At 40.8% G+C, this 19,009-nt stretch overlaps 1 protein-coding gene across 4 annotated transcripts in view; it reads left to right on the forward strand.

Annotated features, from left to right (window-relative positions):
* The window catches only part of MLH3 (mutL homolog 3), a 41,886-nt gene that overhangs the window by 6,404 nt on the left and 16,473 nt on the right, over nt 1-19,009 (forward strand). For 3 of the 4 annotated variants that reach the window (XR_012919699.1, XM_012742148.3, XM_076003861.1), the window contains 9 exons: nt 1,770-1,868; nt 3,341-3,426; nt 4,359-4,463; nt 5,858-5,930; nt 10,764-10,835; nt 13,131-13,242; nt 14,232-14,391; nt 17,566-17,589; nt 17,679-17,757. Coding sequence is in view for 3 of the 4 variants with exons in the window: in XM_012742148.3 (XP_012597602.2) it covers nt 1,770-1,868; nt 3,341-3,426; nt 4,359-4,463; nt 5,858-5,930; nt 10,764-10,835; nt 13,131-13,242; nt 14,232-14,391; nt 17,566-17,589; nt 17,679-17,757 (810 nt within the window). In the remaining variant the exon portion in view is untranslated. The remainder of the gene's footprint in view (nt 1-1,769; nt 1,869-3,340; nt 3,427-4,358; nt 4,464-5,857; nt 5,931-10,763; nt 10,836-13,130; nt 13,243-14,231; nt 14,392-17,565; nt 17,590-17,678; nt 17,758-19,009) is intronic. The other variant, XM_012742160.3, reaches the window with a different exon arrangement.

A 19,009-nucleotide genomic window follows, 5' to 3' on the forward strand; every position in this document is an offset into this window, starting at 1 on the left:
AAATCTGCACCCATGTTCAAAGTCTTGAACGCTGCAAAAGAATGTAAAGTGTATGAATGTCATTGTAAGTCAACTCATAATTTCTCCTTAGATGAGTATCTCTAGTAGGAAGTTCTAATTTCTTTAAGGTTAAATAAGACCTTTACTTTTCAAAGTTTTTTCATTTTTTTCCTTGTGAAAAATATAATCACCATAGTAACTTTCAAAGTATTAAATAGGAGGAGAAGGCCCTTTTCTTTCAATATTGCTCCTGAGACTATCAAGCTGCTCTTAAAGCAACTTTATGTGCTTTTAATCCATGTCCTAACTTATACTGATTGCTTATCAGAGGTAAATCTAAGGCACTGGCACCTCATCTTCCGGAAATGCAATTGCTTCTGATGTGGTGCCAGAAAGTAACTAGATTGCCTTATACTGTGAGGTGGTTGTTGCTAAAACAAAGGGGGGATCTTAGCTGCCATAATCACCATCGACACCTGCTCCTGTTAAATAAATCTAGATATTTAAAGTACTTTAACCTACTTAACCTTCAGGATTAGCATATCTTGTAGTGAATTTTTGAGGGTCACGTTAAGTCATAGTTTCCTAATGAAAAATATTTTTGGTATAGAAACAAGTTCCATGAAAAGATGGCTCCTCCGCACCCCGCATTCACATGGGACGTTACCTTTCTGGAAACGGCTGATGTGGAGCAGGACATTAGGACAGTTTTTGAACCATACATAAAAAATTTACATGAGATTAGTTGTTCAGAGATAAGTGCTATTGTACAGACGAGAGGATCTATAAAGGTCATTTTAAGAAATAGTATCAAGTCCCCAAGTCCTGGTAATTTTTTCTTTAAAATGTCTTTAACTCAGTTTTTTCTTTTAGCAGTTATAAACCTTATTCCACCTTATACCTTAATTTTTATCATTTTTAGTTCATCTCTCTTAAGTTTTTGTCCAACAGATTTGTCTTTTTGAAGTAACAATTTCATTATGTTCTGCTCCTGTTCAAAAGCTGTCAAAGTCAGCAGTTTTTAAAGCTCTAATCTGATCATCCTTCAGAGAGAAGGGTACAATTTGAGCCAGGTCTTACCAGACTTTGCAGTTTGAATTGAGAATCTTTTAATTCATTCATCTATTCATTTATTCATTCAGCATTTGTTGATCATTCACACCGTGCTAGGTGCCGTCACATTGCAGATTAACTGACTTTACTTTCAAGAGTTCACAGTCTGTTAGGGAAGACAGCTATCTAAACATAATTATAATAAGATAAATGTTATAATAGAGACATAAATCAAGAATTTGTGAAGGGTGCATCAAGTTATAGATGACAATTGAGTACCACTATATGTCTAACATAGGGTTTCTCTAGATCATTCTTTGCTGTAGAGTTTGTTCTATGCATCGTAGGATGTTTAGCAGCATCTGGCCTTTATCTGCCAGATGCCAGTAGCACCTGTCACCCAAGCTGTGATGATGAAAAATGTCTCAAGGCATTGCCAAATGTCCCCTCATGTAGAACTGTCCCCAATTGAGAATCACTGTGACCCTGTCTACATCGTCATTCTGTCTGGTATGATGGATATGGGACTAAGCATTAGTGTAGATTCCTAAGTTAACAGAATGATTTCATTAAAGCACCTCTGATTCTCAATCTAATGTTTAGTAGTCTTCCTTATGTCTTGATTCAGACTGTAGAGAGATTTTATGTAATTTCATTTTGAATAGTTTATTTGTGTTTTGATTTTAAATTCCTAGGCTTTTCTTTTTTGTATTTAGGGTTTCAATACAGGTGTCATCCTTTTAGAAGCAGCCTTGTTCTTCCTTTCCTTCCAAGAGCGCGGGCAGAGAGGACTGTGATGAGACAGAATGACAGAGGTAGGGGCAACAGGGATCACCGGGGCACTCAGTACACCCCCGGGCACCTAGTATACACTGCGCCACCTACATCAGAAAGCAAAGCAGGGCTGCATTAAGCTTGATCCGTGCCAGCTGTGCTTACTGGAACCAGGAATTCCCCACGGCCCTATTTAACAGCAGAACTAAGTAATTCAGTGCATGCATTTAGATCAGAAATTACTTTTCCAGACTTGAGGTCAATACTTGATGATTATGCATAGTCTGTGGCATCTTGTGATTGGGGAAATGTTTCTTATTTTTTTTTTTTATTTTTTTTTTTTTTTGAGACAGAGTCTCGGTTTGTTGTCCAGGCTAGAGTGAGTGCCGTGGCGTCAGCCTAGCTCACAGCAACCTCAAACTCCTGGGCTCGAGCGATCCTTCTGCCTCAGCCTCCCAAGTAGCTGGGACTACAGGCATGCGCCACCATGCCCGGCTAATTTTTTTTTTTTATATATATATCAGTTGGCCAATTAATTTCTTTTCTATTTATAGTAGAGACGGGGTCTCGCTCTTGCTCAGGCTGGTTTTGAACTCCTGACCTTGAGCAATCCGCCCGCCTCGGCCTCCCAAGAGCTAGGATTACAGGCGTGAGCCACCGCGCCCGGCAATGTTTCTTTTTTTTTTTTTTTTTTTTTTTTTTTTTTTCTCTTTACTAGTACAACCACTATGGAACCGGCAATGTTTCTTATTTTTAAAAAGATTGGAGTTGCATTCCATGTTGTAGTAGTTTTATCTAAGCATCTAAGCAGAACTCTTTGAAAAAAGTTAGACATCTATTATTTTTCATTTGTTTTCAAGAATAGATTTAAGGTATAAACTAAAGGCAGTGAGGCTACAATTTGAGCCATAGTTTCTTCGGAACTGGACTTGTATTCTGAAATATCTCTTGTAAACAGTTCAGAGAAAAGCTATAATGCCAGAAGATAGTTTAAAAAGTAACTGATCGTGCCAGGCGCGGTGGCTCACGCCTGTAATCCTAGCACTCTGGGAGGCTGAGGCGGGCGGATTGCTCAAGGTCAGGAGTTCGAAACCAGCCTGAGCAAGAGCAAGACTCCATCTCTACTATAAAAATAGAAAGAAATTAATTGGCCAACTAATATATATATAAAATTAGCCGGGCATGGTGGTGCATGCCTGTAGTCCCAGCTACTCGGGAGGCTGAGGCAGAAGGATTGCTTGAGCCCAGGAGTTTGAGGTTGCTGTGAGCTAGGCTGACGCCACGGCACTCACTCTAGCCTGGTCAACAAGCGAGACTCTGTCTCAAAAAAAAAAAAAAAAAAAGTAACTGATCGAAACAATTTAGAGATACAGCAAACACTGAACATTTCTAGAATATAGGAACAAGCATCTGATCTTTGATCTTGAGGCTGCAGCTCACCAAACAGGAGATGCCATTCCCTGTTTGCCCTGGGGCTTTTGATGCCAACTTTACCTGTCTCCTTTTGCCCTAGATACAGTGGATGTCGCTGTTGGTAGTGGATCACTTCAGTCTTTATTCTCAGAATGGGACAATCCAGTATTTGCCCGTTATCCAGAGGTGGGTCTATGGCAATTTTTCTTTGCCTGTTACTTTAAAATCAGAATTTCAATCCAGGCCCAGTGGCACGTGCCTGTAGTCCCAGCCACTTGAGTATTACTTGGAACTCTGGAGTTTGAGGCCACAGTGTGCTAAGATTGTGCCTGAATAGCCACTGCACTCTAGCCTGGGCAACATAGTGAGTTCCTGTCTCTTAAAAAATAAGTAACTAAGTAAAAATAAAAATAAAATTTCAATTTCATTTTAAGCTGGATATGGGCATGAATGACTATTCTAATTTGTAATTATGGATGGCAACTGGGCATATTTCTGAATAATTTATTTGGAAATTAATGTTTAATATGGAGAGGAAGAATCAAATTCTTAGCATTTTGGAAGCTCAGGCATTTTGGATTAAACATGTATAATCAACGTGTGAATAGTGAATGCGTTTACCACTCTTAGAAACCCTGATTTGCGGCTTTGGCAAAGTATTCAAGGTGGTGATAATAAAACTATTATCATTAGATAAAGTAGTGAATCTCCTACTGGAGGAACAGTTAGTCATTGGACCTGGGTGCATGTTCTTTCCTCGTGTATTGTCACAGAATGTACTGTGTGTTGTAATGAGGATGTATAAAAGGTGAGCATTTGAGTACTGAGTCTTCAGTTACAATGTGTTTTAGGACTTGATCATGGAGCATAGAGAAATGGTTGTTCTGAAACCATATTGGCTTTTGACATTAATTATGATTATAAACAAAAATTGTTGTTTAAGACTCATTATTCATTAGAGCCTTTTGAATTTCTGTAAGTTCCCCGAATTCAACGCATCACCTGTAGTAGATTATATGAAAATGGATATTTTTAAAGCACTTTGAGGTCTTTTGTCAAACAGTTCTGCAGACATAAAAAATTAAAATTTAAATGATGTTTTTGCTGGGTCTTTCTAGGTTGCCGTTGATGTAAGCAGTGGCCAGGCTGAGAGCTTAGCAGTTAAAATTCACAACATCTTGTTTCCCTATCGTTTCACCAAAGAAATGATTCATTCGATGCAGGTAAAAGATTGACTTTGAAATCTTATAAACATATATATATATGGCCTAAGCTATACCAACTCATCTAAAGTTGGATTTACTTAATGATATAGACCAACTTGATCAAGGCATGTGTGTGTTTTAAATCTTACTAGAACTTTTATCATCAGTAGAAAAAGCAAGGGATTAATTATAATTACAAAGAAAGAAATATCTGTAGTAATGTGAGCAGGTTTAGAGGGAATGAATTATGGATTCAGGCTCACAGTTTAGAGGATTATATATTGACTTTATATTTGACAATAATTTGTAAATCAAAGTGCTTTAGTGATATTGTCCTTAAAAGTGCAACAATGCCCTTTTTAAAATGGCCCTCTATCCTGTGAGGCTACAAATGTCTAGGAAAGCCCAGACTGAGGCGTTCCATTAAAAAAAGGGACCCCCATCTCATCTTTGCCTTTTGTTCACCACTTTGGCTGCCTTAGTCTCCTTGTTTTCACTATGGAAACAAATTAGGAGGTTAGACAGATGTAGGTAAATGCCTCACCTGGCATTGACCTGGTACCAGAGCAAGTAAGCAGTTGATCCAGACATAGCCCAGGGCAGTGGTATGGATGGGGGGTGGGGGGAGCCTCGTGCACCTGGGTAGAAGAGGCGCTACCAAGCTCTAAGGCCACCAGTGGCTTTTAATTTACTGCCTTAATGGACTAGCTCCTCTAAAATGGTTTTTCTTGCTTTTGCAGAAAATTTTAAAATTTATTTCAGCCCTGTTTGTTAGCAGTCTCTGCTCATAATACCTGTTATCAAGAGTGAGTCACGGCCGGGCGCTGTGGCTCACGCCTGTAATCCTAGCTCTTGGGAGGCCGAGGCGGGCGGATTGCTCAAGGTCAGGAGTTCAAAACCAGCCTGAGCAAGAGCGAGACCCCGTCTCTACTATAAATAGAAAAGAAATCAATTGGCCAACTGATATATATATATATAAAAAATTAGCCGGGCATGGTGGCGCATGCCTGTAGTCCCAGCTACTCGGGAGGCTGAGGCAGAAGGATCGCTCGAGCCCAGGAGTTTGAGGTTGCTGTGAGCTAGGCTGACGCCACGGCACTCACTCTAGCCTGGACAACAAAGCGAGACTCTGTCTCAAAAAAAAAAAAAAAAAAAAAAAAAAAAAAAAAGAGTGAGTCACTCAGTCAGGAACATCTGGGCTCTGCTCTAAAGCATTGTTAGCACCTCTCTGCACGTCCATTCTTCCTACCTTCCTGATGACTCCTGGGGTTCCTCCGCACCTCAGCTCAGTCTCAGATAGGAATGTTCTAACGCAGACAACTCTAAAGAGAGTACAGTTTGTCTCTTTCTGTGCAGATAAGCCTTTGTTAGTTTTTATTAAGTGCTCTACCACTTATTTGAATACATGGCAGGTTCTCCAGCAAGTTGACAACAAGTTTATTGCCTGCTTGATGAGCACGAAGACCGAAGAGAGTGGCAAGGCAGGTAGGAATGGACTTTAGCCTTGATTACTAACCAGCCGGTCTTCTGATAAGCTTCTTTTAAGGTTATTTTTGGTATAAAATACAGTTTCAGTGATTTGTACAGATTAGATAAAGCCAGTCTAAGCTAAGAATATTATGAAGCAACAGTTTTTAAAGTACATTTAATTTTATGTACATACACACATACATACACATAAGATACACACCTAAGATGACTAAGTAGTTACCTTGGGAGTGAAAGTGGGGGTGGGCAAAGGGAGAATTTCATCTTTTACTCTTTAAAATATTTTATAATGTGTGGCTTTCAAATAATGTTTTGTTTCCGTTTATAATAGAAAATTTATATAATGAACTCTGCTAGGTTTATCAAGAGTTACATAGAATCTCTTGGTGACATGCTTTAATGAAACAGTAATAGTTTGTAAATAACATTAACTCATTCAAGAGATATGGATTGAGTGCCTGTTGTATGCCCAGGATAGTAGCAGGCCCTAGGGATACAATGCTGGGAAAAGATATACATGCAAGAGAAACAGGTAATTACACAAACATATACAATTTTAACTGTAGCTCATCTTATGGTGGAAAGAAACAAGATGCTGCAGGAGCCTGTATTGGGAGATTTGATTTCGTCAGGGAGTTCAGGAAAGTGTTTCTTGGTAAAGTGAGGTCTGGAGTGTGAATATGAATTAACTAGGCATAGAAGGGAGGGAATAACATACGCAGCTTGTGATTTCCTCTTCTCAGTGAGCAGAAGCAGGGCAAGGACAACTGGAGACGAGAATAAAACATTAGGTAGGAGCTACATCTTGAAATGCCAGTTAATACCAGTGGGAAACAATTGGCAACTTTTTGTTTTCTGATGTTGTTTTGGTGGTGGACATGTCATATCACATTTGCATTTTGAAAAGATTGTTCTGGTTGCAGCGTAGAGAATGGATTAGAAGTAGGAGGAGTGGAGTTCCAGTAACTGCATAGAGACTGTTAGAAAGGTATTTCAATATCTAAGAAATGATGGGCCGGGCGCGGTGGCTCACGCCTGTAATCCTAGCACTCTGGGAGGCCGAGGCAGGCGGATTGCTCAAGGTCAGGAGTTCGAAACCAGCCTGAGCAAGAGTGAGACCCCGTCTCTACTATAAGTAGAAAGAAATTAATTGGCCAACTAAAATATATATGGAAAAAAAATTAGCCGGGCATGGTGGCGCATGCCTGTAGTCCCAGCTACTCGAGAGGCTGAGGCAGTAGGATTGCTTGAGCCCAGGAGTTTGAGGTTGCTGTGAGCTGGGCTGACACCATGGCACTCACTGGGCAACAAAGCAAGACTCTGTCTCAAAAAAAAAAAAAAAAAAAAAAAATGATGGTTAACTGGGACCAGGATGAACTAGAGAGAAGTGAATGCATTGGAAAGATACTTAGGAGATAAAGTCCCCAGAGCTTGGTGATGGACTGGGTATTATGGGGAAGGTATGTCAAAGACGACTCCTGGTTTTCTGGCCTCCTAGCTGGGTAGAGCAGACAGGAAGGGTGAAAATCGTGAGTTCAGTCTAAATTTTCTTTGAAATGTTCAAGAAGAGATGTCACGAAGGTGGTTGGATATTATAGGTGTGGACTAGGGATGTGTTCTCACATGGAGATATAAATTTGAGTTGTCAGCATATGGTTAGTTGGCCACTGAAGTCCTGAGTATAAATTTTATCTCCTAGAAAAAGAGTGAAGAGCGAGGAGAGGTCCTGAATCTAGAATAATTTCAACATTGAACAGCTGGGGCTGGGTAGAAAAGGGGGAAGGAGCAAAAGAGATTGTGAAGGAACAGCTAGAGAAATAGGAAGAAAATGGAAGAGTATTGTGTTGTAAAGCCAAGACTTCATGCCAAATGCTGCTGAGACATGAAGTAAGATGAGAACTGTTTGGTTTTGTGTGGATGCAGACCAGGAACTTCAGCAAATGAGAGCTGTTTCAGAGAAGAGATGGGTGAGATGTAGATGGCGCTAATGGCAACTGCAAGGAGAGACTCAGAAATCTGTCTGTGATGTGGAAGAGGGGCCTTCGGGGGAGGGGAGAAAAGACTTTTTTTTTTTTAATGTGAGAATCTCTAGCACATCTACAAGGAATTCTTGATAGTATAAGGTTCCTGAAAAGGTCTGAGTGGCTGGGAGTACTGAGCACGAGTAGAGGGTTGGCTGAAGGTTGGTGGATCAAAGGTAAATTAACCTAAAGTCCTGTCAGAGTTATCGTGAATATGGAATTAGTGATGGTCAAATTTCTGCAGATTTACTGTTTCTAGAAAATTAATAGAATTTTTTAAAGCTTTGCTTACTTAGTCTTCTTTGTTGTTTTTGAGATCCCCACATCTCTATTAATGGGAGTCAGGATGGATGTAGCAACAAAATCTGTAGATACTCATAGAAGCAAAGGGGACCTATTTTCTCTTGAGATTTTTATATTATCATTAGATTAGTTAGATACCATCAAAAAGTACTCTTAAATAAATATATTTTTCTAAATCAAAATGCAGTGTTTTTACTGTCATTCATAAATACCAAATGCAACCTATTCCTATAATTGACTTACCTTAATTTTGGTATTTGCATATTTTTGGACATGCATATGGACAAATATATTATTGTTTTAAATGATAGTGAAATTAATACCATATGTTGACATTTTATGTTGCATGTTTTTTGCCTATAATAAAATAGAGTCAGCCAGGCATGGTGGCTCACGCCTATAATCCTAGCACTCTGGGAGGCCGAGGCAGGCGGATCGCTCAAGGTCAGGAGTTCGAAACCAGCCTGAGCAAGAGTGAGACCCAGTCCCTACTAAAAAAATAGAAAGAAATTAATTGGCCAACTAAAAATATATAGAAAAAATTAGCCGGGCATGGTGGCACATGCCTATAGTCCCAGCTACTCGGGAGGCTGAGGCAGGAGGATCGCTTGAGCCTAGGAGTTTGAGGTTGCTGTGAGGTAGGCTGACACCACAGCATTCTAGCCCCGGCAACAGAGTGAGACTCTGTCTCAAAAATAAATAAATAAATAAAGTAGAGTTGTTTAGTAAACTAAAGAATAAGGATTCATTCATTTGCTCTATAAGTATTTATTGAATGCCTGTTATATGCCAGGTGCTGTTACACATGCTGGGAATATAACAGACTAAAGTCCCTGCCCTCTTGAAGCTTCTATTCTCTTGTGTTCGAAAACAAAATCAAAACACAGCTTCTGCCATAAGTAAATTACTTTAAAATACTCTGCTTCATTCAAGGAAAGGAAAATGTCACTATATAGACTGTAGAAACTATTCCTCCAGTCAGGTACAGGCTTGGTTTCACAGGGTCTCTGATGCTTGGTAATTCATATAGGGTCTAGTTTCAAATTCAAGGTTACTTCCTCATAATTTTTTATTTATTCCATTGTTTTGCCTAATCCAGGATGTTTAGTATCCACCATAAAACCAACTGCAACTCCTATCGTCAAAGGAGTTTAAAATTCAACATTTTGGGGGCTGTTCCTGGGGTTGAACATGCTGGCAGAAAATTTATTTCCTTTTCTTTCTTTAAGTCTTTTTTTAAATTTCAGCATAATATGGGGGTACAAATGTTAAGGTTACATACATTGCTATTGTCTTCCCTCCCCCCTCGAGTCAGAGCTTCAGGCATATCCATGCCCCCGACAATACACGATGCACTTATAATGTATATATAAACCCATCCCCCCCTTTCGTTAAGTCTTAAGCTCTCATGGCATAAATTTGATGGTTTCATAAAAACAATTTTTTTATCTTTTAGTAGAAATAGGAAAAACAGCCATTACCTGTTTTGACGAAATTCAGGAGGAAAACTTTTATTTCAATATAATCAATAGCAATGAAACTCAAGCTTTCTGTGAAAAGTAATAAAATTACAAGCTAAAAAGGGGTACTCATGTCACTGAAATCAGACCTGTCCATGAGAAAGGGATTTCCCTGTAGGTTTGGCTTTTTGGGTCAGTCAGAACACTCTGCCTCGCCGCTTGTACTTGAGAGCCCAGCGTCTTGCCACTCAGAAGTGTGGCCGGTAGACAGCATTGCCTGGGAGTTTGTTGGAATTGCAGAAGCTTGTGTCCCACCCCTACCTCCTCAATTAGATTCTGCGTATTAATAAGAGCCATAAGAGCAAAGGTGTTGTGGATGCCCCTGCAGTTTGAGAAGCCCCCGGCTGAGGCAGGGCAAACTACAGCCTGTGGGCAAAGCCAGCTGGGACCTGCTTTTGTACAGTCAGGGAGATAAGAGTAGTTTTCACTTTTTTTTTTTCTTAAGAGACAGGGTCTCACTCTGTCCCCCATGCTGGAATATAGTGTGGCATGATCATAGCTCACTGTTAACTCTGAACTCCTGGGCTCAAGGGATCCTGCTGCCTCAGCCTCTTGAGTAGCTGGGACTACCGGTACATACCACCTTGCTTGCCCAGCTAATTTTTAAATTTTATTTATTGTAGAGATGAGGTCTTGCTATGTTACTCAGGCTGATCTTGAACTCTCGGGCTCAAGTGATCTTCTTGCCTGGGCCTCCCAGTGTGCTGGGATTACAGGCGTGAGCCACCATGCCTGGCCTGACTCTGTTTTATAAATGAAATACTGATGAACTAAAGAGTTTTTCATCTGGGATAAACTCCTTATTGTTTCCTCATCATTTTAATTTTTTTAGGAAATAAAAGGTACACTCTACTACTCAGCATGTTTTCTCTTGTGCTAGTGCTGTTAAATGGTTAAATGAATTAAGCTTTATCCCCCTCAACGCAGCATGACTGTTCTAATCTTGATCTGAGAATTTGAAACTCCAGTACTTCTTGCTTATGTAGGTGGAAACCTGCTGGTCTTGGTGGATCAACACGCCGCGCACGAGCGTGTCCGCTTGGAGCAGCTCATCATCGGTAAGGATCAGTTTGCCACCAGAAAAGGTTCTTGACGCCCCAGCCAATTAGCGTAGCTGAAAGAGTTTTTCTAACTGTGGCTGTTGTGAGGAAGCACAAATTCACTGTATGTTTAAAAAATTAAGCTGGGCCGGGCGTGGTGGCTCACGCCTGTAATCCTAGCTCTCTGGGAAGCCGAGGCAGGCAGATCTCTCGAGGTCAGGAGTTCGAAACCAGCCTGAGCAAGAGCGAGACCCCATCTCTACTATAAATAGAAAGAAATTAATTGGCCGACTAATATATATAGAAAAAATTAGCCGGGCATGATGGCGCATGCCTGTAGTCCCAGCTACTCAGAAGGCTGAGGCAGGAGGATCGCTTGAGCCCAGGAGTTTGAGGTTGCTGTGAGCTAGGCTGGCGCCACGGCACTCACTCTAGCTTGGGCAACAAAGTGAGACTCTGTCTCAAAAAAATAAAATAAAATAAAATAAAATAAAATAAAATAAAATAAAATAAAATAAACAAAAAATTAAGCTGAAGTCTTCTGGTTCAACCTCTGTTATAACTGAAAGAATGTAGTAGTTTCAAACATGTGTGTCTTGTCTACATGGCCAAAGGCATGTTTTCTGTGTATTTACTATCGCTCTCCAGACATACCTGAGGATGGGCTGCTTTATTCTGACAAACCTCTGCCTATTTGTGTGCCCGTGTCATCTGGGCGTGCCTTCGTCACAGCTCATCATGCAAAGGCCACCAGCAGCTCAGAAGGCCCAGAATACCGCTTTGAGTTTAAAATTTAATTTGTCTTTGAATAAGTAGTATAATCAAATAGATCCAATTCTGAAAGGTACAAAAGGGAATACAATAGGGTCTCCTGTAAACCCTTGTCCCTCATCCCACCTAGTCTCTCTCCCTGGAGGCAACCAGTATCACTAATTTTTTACATATCTTTCTAAAATCAATATATGTTTTTTAATTTTAAAAAATTATTTAAAATTATTATGGGTACATAATAGTTACATATATTTATGGAGTACATGTGATGTTTTGATACTGGCATACAATGTGTACTAATCAAATCAGAGTAACTGGGACATCCATCACCACAAGCATTTATCGCTTATTTGTGTTAGGAAGCTTTTTCATTTTTGCTACCCATTTTTCTCATTGTGAGGCAGTGTGCTCACCAAGTGATAAAATACCAGGAAAATCTTTACTCCTGTGGTCAAGTAATGAAAAACCTCAAATGCCAAAATGTTAGGCAAGGACCTCGGGCGATATTTCATGGATTAGCATGGCAATGACATTACTACCGTTTTCACTTTCCCTTATAAAATGAAGGCCTAGGCTGAGCGTGATGGCTCATGCCTGTGATCCTAGCACTCTGGGTGGCCGAGGCAGGCGGATCGCTCAAGGTCAGGAGTTTGAAATCAGCCTGAGCAAGAGCAAGACCCCATCTCTACTAAAAATGGAAAGATATTAATTGGCAAACTAAAAATATATAGAAAAAATTAGGCCGGGCGTGGTGGCTCACACCTGTAATCCTAGCACTCTGGGAGGCCGAGGCGGGCGGATTGCTCGAGGTCAGGAGTTCGAAACCAGCCTGAGCAAGAGCAAGACCCCGTCTCTACTATAAATAGAAAGAAATTAATTAGCCAACTAATATATATATATATAAAATTAGCCGGGCGTGGTGGCGCATGCCTGTAGTCCCAGCTACTCGGGAGGCTGAGGCAGAAGGATTGCTTGAGCCCAGGAGTTTGAGGTTGCTGTGAGCTAGGCTGACGCCACGGAACTCTAGCCCGGGCAACAGAGTGAGACTCTATCTCAAAAAAGAAAAAAAAGAAGGCCTAAGAGTTGGGAAAGATACAGTAAAGACAGTGTTAGAAAAACTTACTTGCTACAGAAATAATACTAATTCTCTTCAGAGACGGGGAAGCCCTTCTGAAGGAATGGGGAGCCTTCTGGAGCCAGAGAATGGTGGAGTAGACCCTTGTCTGTCCCCAGCCATCCACATTATCCTCCTCTGTCCTTGAAACCACACTTATTAACTATAGGGAACACTGAAGTGTTCACTTGAATTTAAGATTTCATTCTTATATTTCTTATTTTGGAAAATAGTACTAAAATTGGTAAGCAGGCTAAATATTTACTAGTTTGATATTAAAAGTGGAAATCCAAATTCTAAAACTAAACAGCGAGCACACTACCGTGCACTGGAAGAGTTATATCACAGCTGTGCCTTACCATGCTGTGTTTTTTATCTGAATCTAAAAGACTTCCCTTCCTATTCTTACCCACTCATCCTCCCAACAGATTCCTATGAGAAGCAACAGCCACAAGGCACTGCTCGGAAAAAATTACTGTCTTCCACTCTCATTCCTCCACTGGAGATAACAGTGACAGAGGAACAAAGGAGACTCTTACGGTTAGTACCACCATGAAGATGTGATGATGATGGTAAAAATTCTCACAGTAATCCTGTGAGGCATAAACATAACTGTCGGTCCATTTTCAGATGAGGAAACTGAGACCAAGAGAGGTCAGATGAATTGTCATGACATGTTTTAAGCGGCGGAGCAGGCACTCAAAGGCAGGGCTTCTGACTCCAAATGCTGTTCTTTCCACTGTATCACAGCTGTTGAGTATAGCGTAGAGTTTCCCTGATAATTTTTTCCAGCAGTTGGCTTAGAACACCCTTTTTATTTCTTGGAACAGTCTGTGTTTGTGCTGTGCTGTTTCTGAAAGCAAAGTTACTGCAGTAATTGCTTCCATTCTGCTTTGTCTGGGTGCATTCTAGATTCTTAGTTTGCATTACCATAATCATATAGGGAGGACAGTAAAACACTGGGATGCAAGGAAGGGGCAAATCATATAGTGAGTCACAAGATAGGATGCTTTCCCTGTTCTGGGCAACACAAATTATTGAAAATGAAAAAGAGAATTGTCTCTCAGTTTATTTCAGGTTTGAGAATATGCTACTACCAATAAATATCTTTCCCTGGGGCATAATTTATATTAGAGGCAGATCCATTTATTTACGTCCCGTTAATCAGGACTTCTCAGTTCCTGGGGCTGTTAATTACCTCCCTGCTTTAATGCTGATTCAAAACACTCTCAGACCTTTTCTTTGTGCCAGACTCCTTTAAGTGCCAGCAAGAAGAAGTTGGCAGTTCCCCAGTAAAGGACAAAAACTTAGGAACAAGACTTAGACACAAATTGATTCTGTCCATGGAAAAGAGAAGAAGGTTCCGTAATTCAAAAAGAAAATGTGATAAGAAAATCCCAAACAAACACATGCAAGTGTGAGAAAAACAACACAACTTCTAAAGCCTGTGGCAGCTTTGGAGAAACTATGAAGTAGTATTTGGAACCAGTACTGAAATGTGACTTTTACATTTGAGGTTATCTCTTTAGGTGTTACCACAAAAACCTGGAAGATCTGGGCCTTGAATTGATATTTCCAGACACTAGTGATTCTTTGGTCCTTGTGGGGAAAGTACCACTCTGTTTTGTAGAAAGAGAAGCCAATGAACTTCGAAGAGGAAGATCTACCGTGACCAAGAGTATTGTGGAGGTAAGACATCCGTTAGATGTTGAGTATGTTGCCGAGTGACGATAACCTCTTATTTTGTCTTGAGATTCTCTGTTTATCTTTTCTTCAGCAGGCATTCGTGGTGTTTACCTGCTGTGTTTCTAGGGGCTAGAAATTTAAAGAATAATCAGCTCAAGATAAGGAAGAAGGAGTTTAAATAATTATAGTGCAGTGAGATTTGGCTAGCAGAGTTATGTTCACAAGTATAATAGAAATACTATGCCTGGGGAGGTGGAGGTTAAGGAAATTCACAGAAAAAATGTTTTCTTAAGAAAAGTCTTATAGAATGGTGGGAATCTGCCAAGGATAGAATTGGGAAGAAGGGCATTCTTGACAGAGAAAACAGATCAGAGACTTAAAGCAGATCCCATGTTTAGGGAGCTATTGATGAATACAGGGCTGGATGTGGTCACTCATACCTGTAATCCTAGTACTCTGGGAGACCAAGGCAGGAAGATCACTTGAGGTCAGGAGTTCAAGACCAGCCTGTGCAAGAGCGAGACCTCATCTCTACTAAAAATATAAAAATTAGCTGGGTGTTGTAGTGTGTGGACATGTAGTCCCAGCTATTTGGAAGGCTGAGGCAGGAGGATTGCTTGAGCCCAGGAGTTTGAGGTGGCTGTGAGCTAGGCTGATGTCATGGCATGGACATGGCAACAGAGTAAAACTCTGGGCAATGGAGTGAAACTCTCTCTCAAAAAAAAAATAAACACATTGAATGTGCCTTCAGGTGGGAATGTCCAGTGGATAGGCAACTTACAGATCTAGCACTTGGAAAAGAAATCTGGGCTGCAGGGATCTATTGAGAGTTGAGAGTACATATATTTTGATAATATCAGAAGCTGGAGCAGGGCCAGAGGAAGTGAGATTGTCCAGGAGAAAACAAAGAGTAAAAAGGAAGAGAGCACAGGACAGTGGCCATGGATGTTGGAATCCACCAAGGAGCATGGAACAAGTCACCTGCCAAAAAAATAAATAAATAAAAGGAAAAAAGAAAAGAAAGAGAGCAGAGGGTGGAACTCGTGGAACACCAGCCTTCAGGGTGCATATGTTTTGGCAAAGATCTGGAAAGCTGCTGCTGAGAGGAAACTGTAAGGATGATTGAAAATATTTGCTCAGAGAGGGAGGAGGGAAATCAGGACAGAGTCATGTGGCCACAACCAAGGGAAGTTTTAAGCAAGAAGGGAGTAGTCTACCGTGGCCACGAAGTAGAGCCTGAGAAGTTGGATTTAGCTATCATGAGGGCGGTGGTTATCCTGTGCAATCACTTCCTGGGGATGAGGTGGGGCAGACAGCAGAGCCCCGTGGGTCAGGAGGCTGCGAAGGGGGAGGAGGGGAAGCTGAGCAGACCTTCAGGAACGAGGCTACTTAGGGAAGAGAGAGAGGGCCATAGCTAAAGGTTAGGGGTGGTTGGGAAGTACGGGCGGGACATGGGGTGAGGGAGGATTTTTGTTTGGTTTAAGATGGAAGAGACCTAAGCATGTTTGTAGGCTAAGGGTGAGAAGACATTCGAGAGGAAGAGGCAGCCGGCAGTGCCAGCTCTTGGCTCACCTTGGTTTGGTATTTTCCAGAACTGCCTTTGGATCCGACAGCCTTTGCTCTGTTTCCAGCAGAGCTCTTTCTTCTCCACAGACTGATTTTCTCAAAGACCCCTGCTCCAAATTGTCCTCAATCCAAATGATAGGATCTGTTAGCATCTTTTATTGTAATTCAATTCCTAAATATTTAACCAGAAAATTATAAGAAAAACTTTTCCTGAAGGAACTTCAAAGACTACTGTTAAGGAGTTTACTTCAACTTGAAACAAAGCTTAGGGTTCAGAAAATCTTGATTACATTAAGCCAGGCTGATCAGGAGAGATTTTGTTTGATTCTGGAAGAAGTTGGAACAGTTGGTGTTTTGAGGAGATAGCCACATGATCCCAGCAGTTGAAAGATTATTAATACATCATTCTATAAAGTTCTGTCTTCTGGCCTGATGAATGAGCCTTTCTAATATTATTTAAATTATTCAGCATTAATTGAACCATCGAAATATGAAATGACCTCAGAACGAGACCATCTCCCACTTACCAGGCTTACAAACGGAGGTTTTATCATCCTAGATAAACAAGCACAAGAGAGAATACCAGAAAAGTTAGGTTTGATCTCCAGCCACGTTAAGCTTTGTTAGTGGGTTGGGTATTATGAGACATCTTTTTGTTTAGATTTGTTTGGGAAAATATGTGGCTTTTAAAATACATACAATCTAGTATCTACCACGTAGCTCTTGGTGGTGGTAACTGCTCATTTATAAGCATAGCAGACTAGAGCGCATATGAGAGAAGGGAGAGAATTTTCTGATTCTGGTTTAAAAAGAAAATCTTCTGTGTTGTAATCTTGGGAAGCTGATTTATTTCCAGGAATAAAGATATCCTGTGTTTTTTTTTATAAGAAATCATTACATGTACTGTATCTCAAAACAGTTTTTTACCTCTAGAGGTTAAACAAATTGGTAGCATAAAACAGTGTCTGCTTTAAATTTATTTAAAGTTCTTTTATAAATATTAATATCTCAGGGATGTAACTATTGAAAAGATTTACCCCAGGGACAGAGACATGCAAGGGAGGAGAAACTGCTCACAAAATGCCTTGGAAAATAAGCTTTTTGACCTGAAAGGAATTGTCCCAAAAAAGCCTGTGGGAACTGAAGTGCCTACTTGTGTTTATGATATTTAAGCAAGTGTTATACTGAGCACACAGTTGTGTTGATGATTGCTGTGTATTTACTCTCAGTTTATATGTAACATCACACTTGTTCTGGCTAAGATTTTACATACAAACAGACAACAAGAGGCCTTCCTGATGTTTTGAACCCATTGAATCATCATGGCTACTCTCACGGTTATATAACCTCATTAGAGCATGAACTATCTCTGGAGTAAGTCTCAGTAGCTAAATACATTCTATATTTAATAAGAATTCTATTCAGTTGTCTTGGCATTTCTTATTCAAAGTGCCTTACAATAGATAAATTTGTACACAAGTGCTGTATTGCTGAAACTTCCTCCTTTAGGAGGCATATTTTAATGAAGAAAATTGGGATATTTTGTGAACTGTCAAAGGGCAAACACAGCTTAACTTAGATTAATGCCTGTATTTCCTTTTTGCTTTGTAGGAATTTATTCGAGAACAAGTGGAGGTAAGCTATTCTCTTATTTTGGGGTTTTACACAGAAGTACCACACATAAAAGCTTTCATGGTCCCATTAATAATGTGTTTATGCATTAGCTACTCCAGACCACAGGAGGCATCCAAGGGACATTGCCACTGACTGTCCAGAAGGTGTTGGCTTCCCAAGCCTGCCATGGTAAGACCCTCCACACAGCGGCTATTGAGTGCGTCTGTGTGCTCTGCACTGGCAGAGGTACAGTGATTGCAAAAGGGCAGAAGGCACATTTACTGCTCGCCTCTTGGAGGGTACAATTTAGGTCAAGAAAGTAACCAAAAATGAAGCCTAAAAAATATTTTTATTAATACATAGCAAAATACCAACACATAAATTAGACTATAATATGACTGACTGATATGAATGGAGGGGTAACTCCCAGAGGAGATACATTTTGAGTGGAGTTTCAAATGAGCCGAGGGACATGGATTCATAGCATGGAATGGGAGTTCACTACAGGGAGAAGAAATGGCCTGTGCAGAGATACAGGGGCAGAAGCAAGTTAGTTACATGAGAAAGAGTCATCAGGGGTTCTTGATTAAGGGAATAAGACACAATATAGAAAATGGTATTATAGGAACTGGCTCTAGGGATCATGACAGCTACAGAATCCCTTGCAGCGATCATTTGACCACAATGGGGTCTCCAACACACTGAGCGCTCTCCCATTTTATCCCTCTCCCTCAGCCTTCTCCTCGCTACTTCCTGTCTTTCCTAGCTTAGTAACCACAGTCCATCCTTAGTCTGTCTCCTGCAGATATCCTAAAGTCCTTTGCCACTTTATGTTATCTTTACCCCTCATGCCTACCCCATCACCGAATTTCATCTTCCTACCTTCCAAACGTATCTATCTTAAGTCTGTCTGCATCCATCTGTCTCCACTGCCACCCCCCTTGTTCTTGCCATGGTTGAGTCCTTGGGGGCACTTGGTTCCCCACGTCCGTTCTGGCTGCCCTTCAAGCTGTTCTCCAGACAGCTGTTCTCGGCACCCAGAACAATCTTTTTGAAACATCCCTCTGAGCACGTCGTTCTTTCTTCTACCAAAATATGTCAATGATGACCCATTCCTTTTAGGATAAAAATGTTATTTTTTACTATGGCCCACAAGGGTCTTCATAATTTGGCCCCTGACTGCCTGGCCAGTGTCATCTCACATCACTCTCTCCATCCCAGCCCGCCTCTTTGGTCTTGTTCTTCCTGTATGCTATACTTCTGCCAGCCTCAGGGCCTTTGCACCCGCCTTTTCCTCTGCCTGAAATTCCTTTCTTTTTTTTTTTTTTTTTTTGAGACAGAGTCACACTGTGTTGCCCAGGCTAGAGTGCCGTGGTGTCCGCCTAGCTCACAGCAACTTCAAACTCCTGGACTCAATCAATCCTCCTGCCTCAGCCTCCCG

Source organism: Microcebus murinus, chromosome 6 (assembly GCF_040939455.1).
Source record: "Microcebus murinus isolate Inina chromosome 6, M.murinus_Inina_mat1.0, whole genome shotgun sequence".
NCBI classification, from domain to species: domain Eukaryota; kingdom Metazoa; phylum Chordata; class Mammalia; order Primates; family Cheirogaleidae; genus Microcebus; species Microcebus murinus.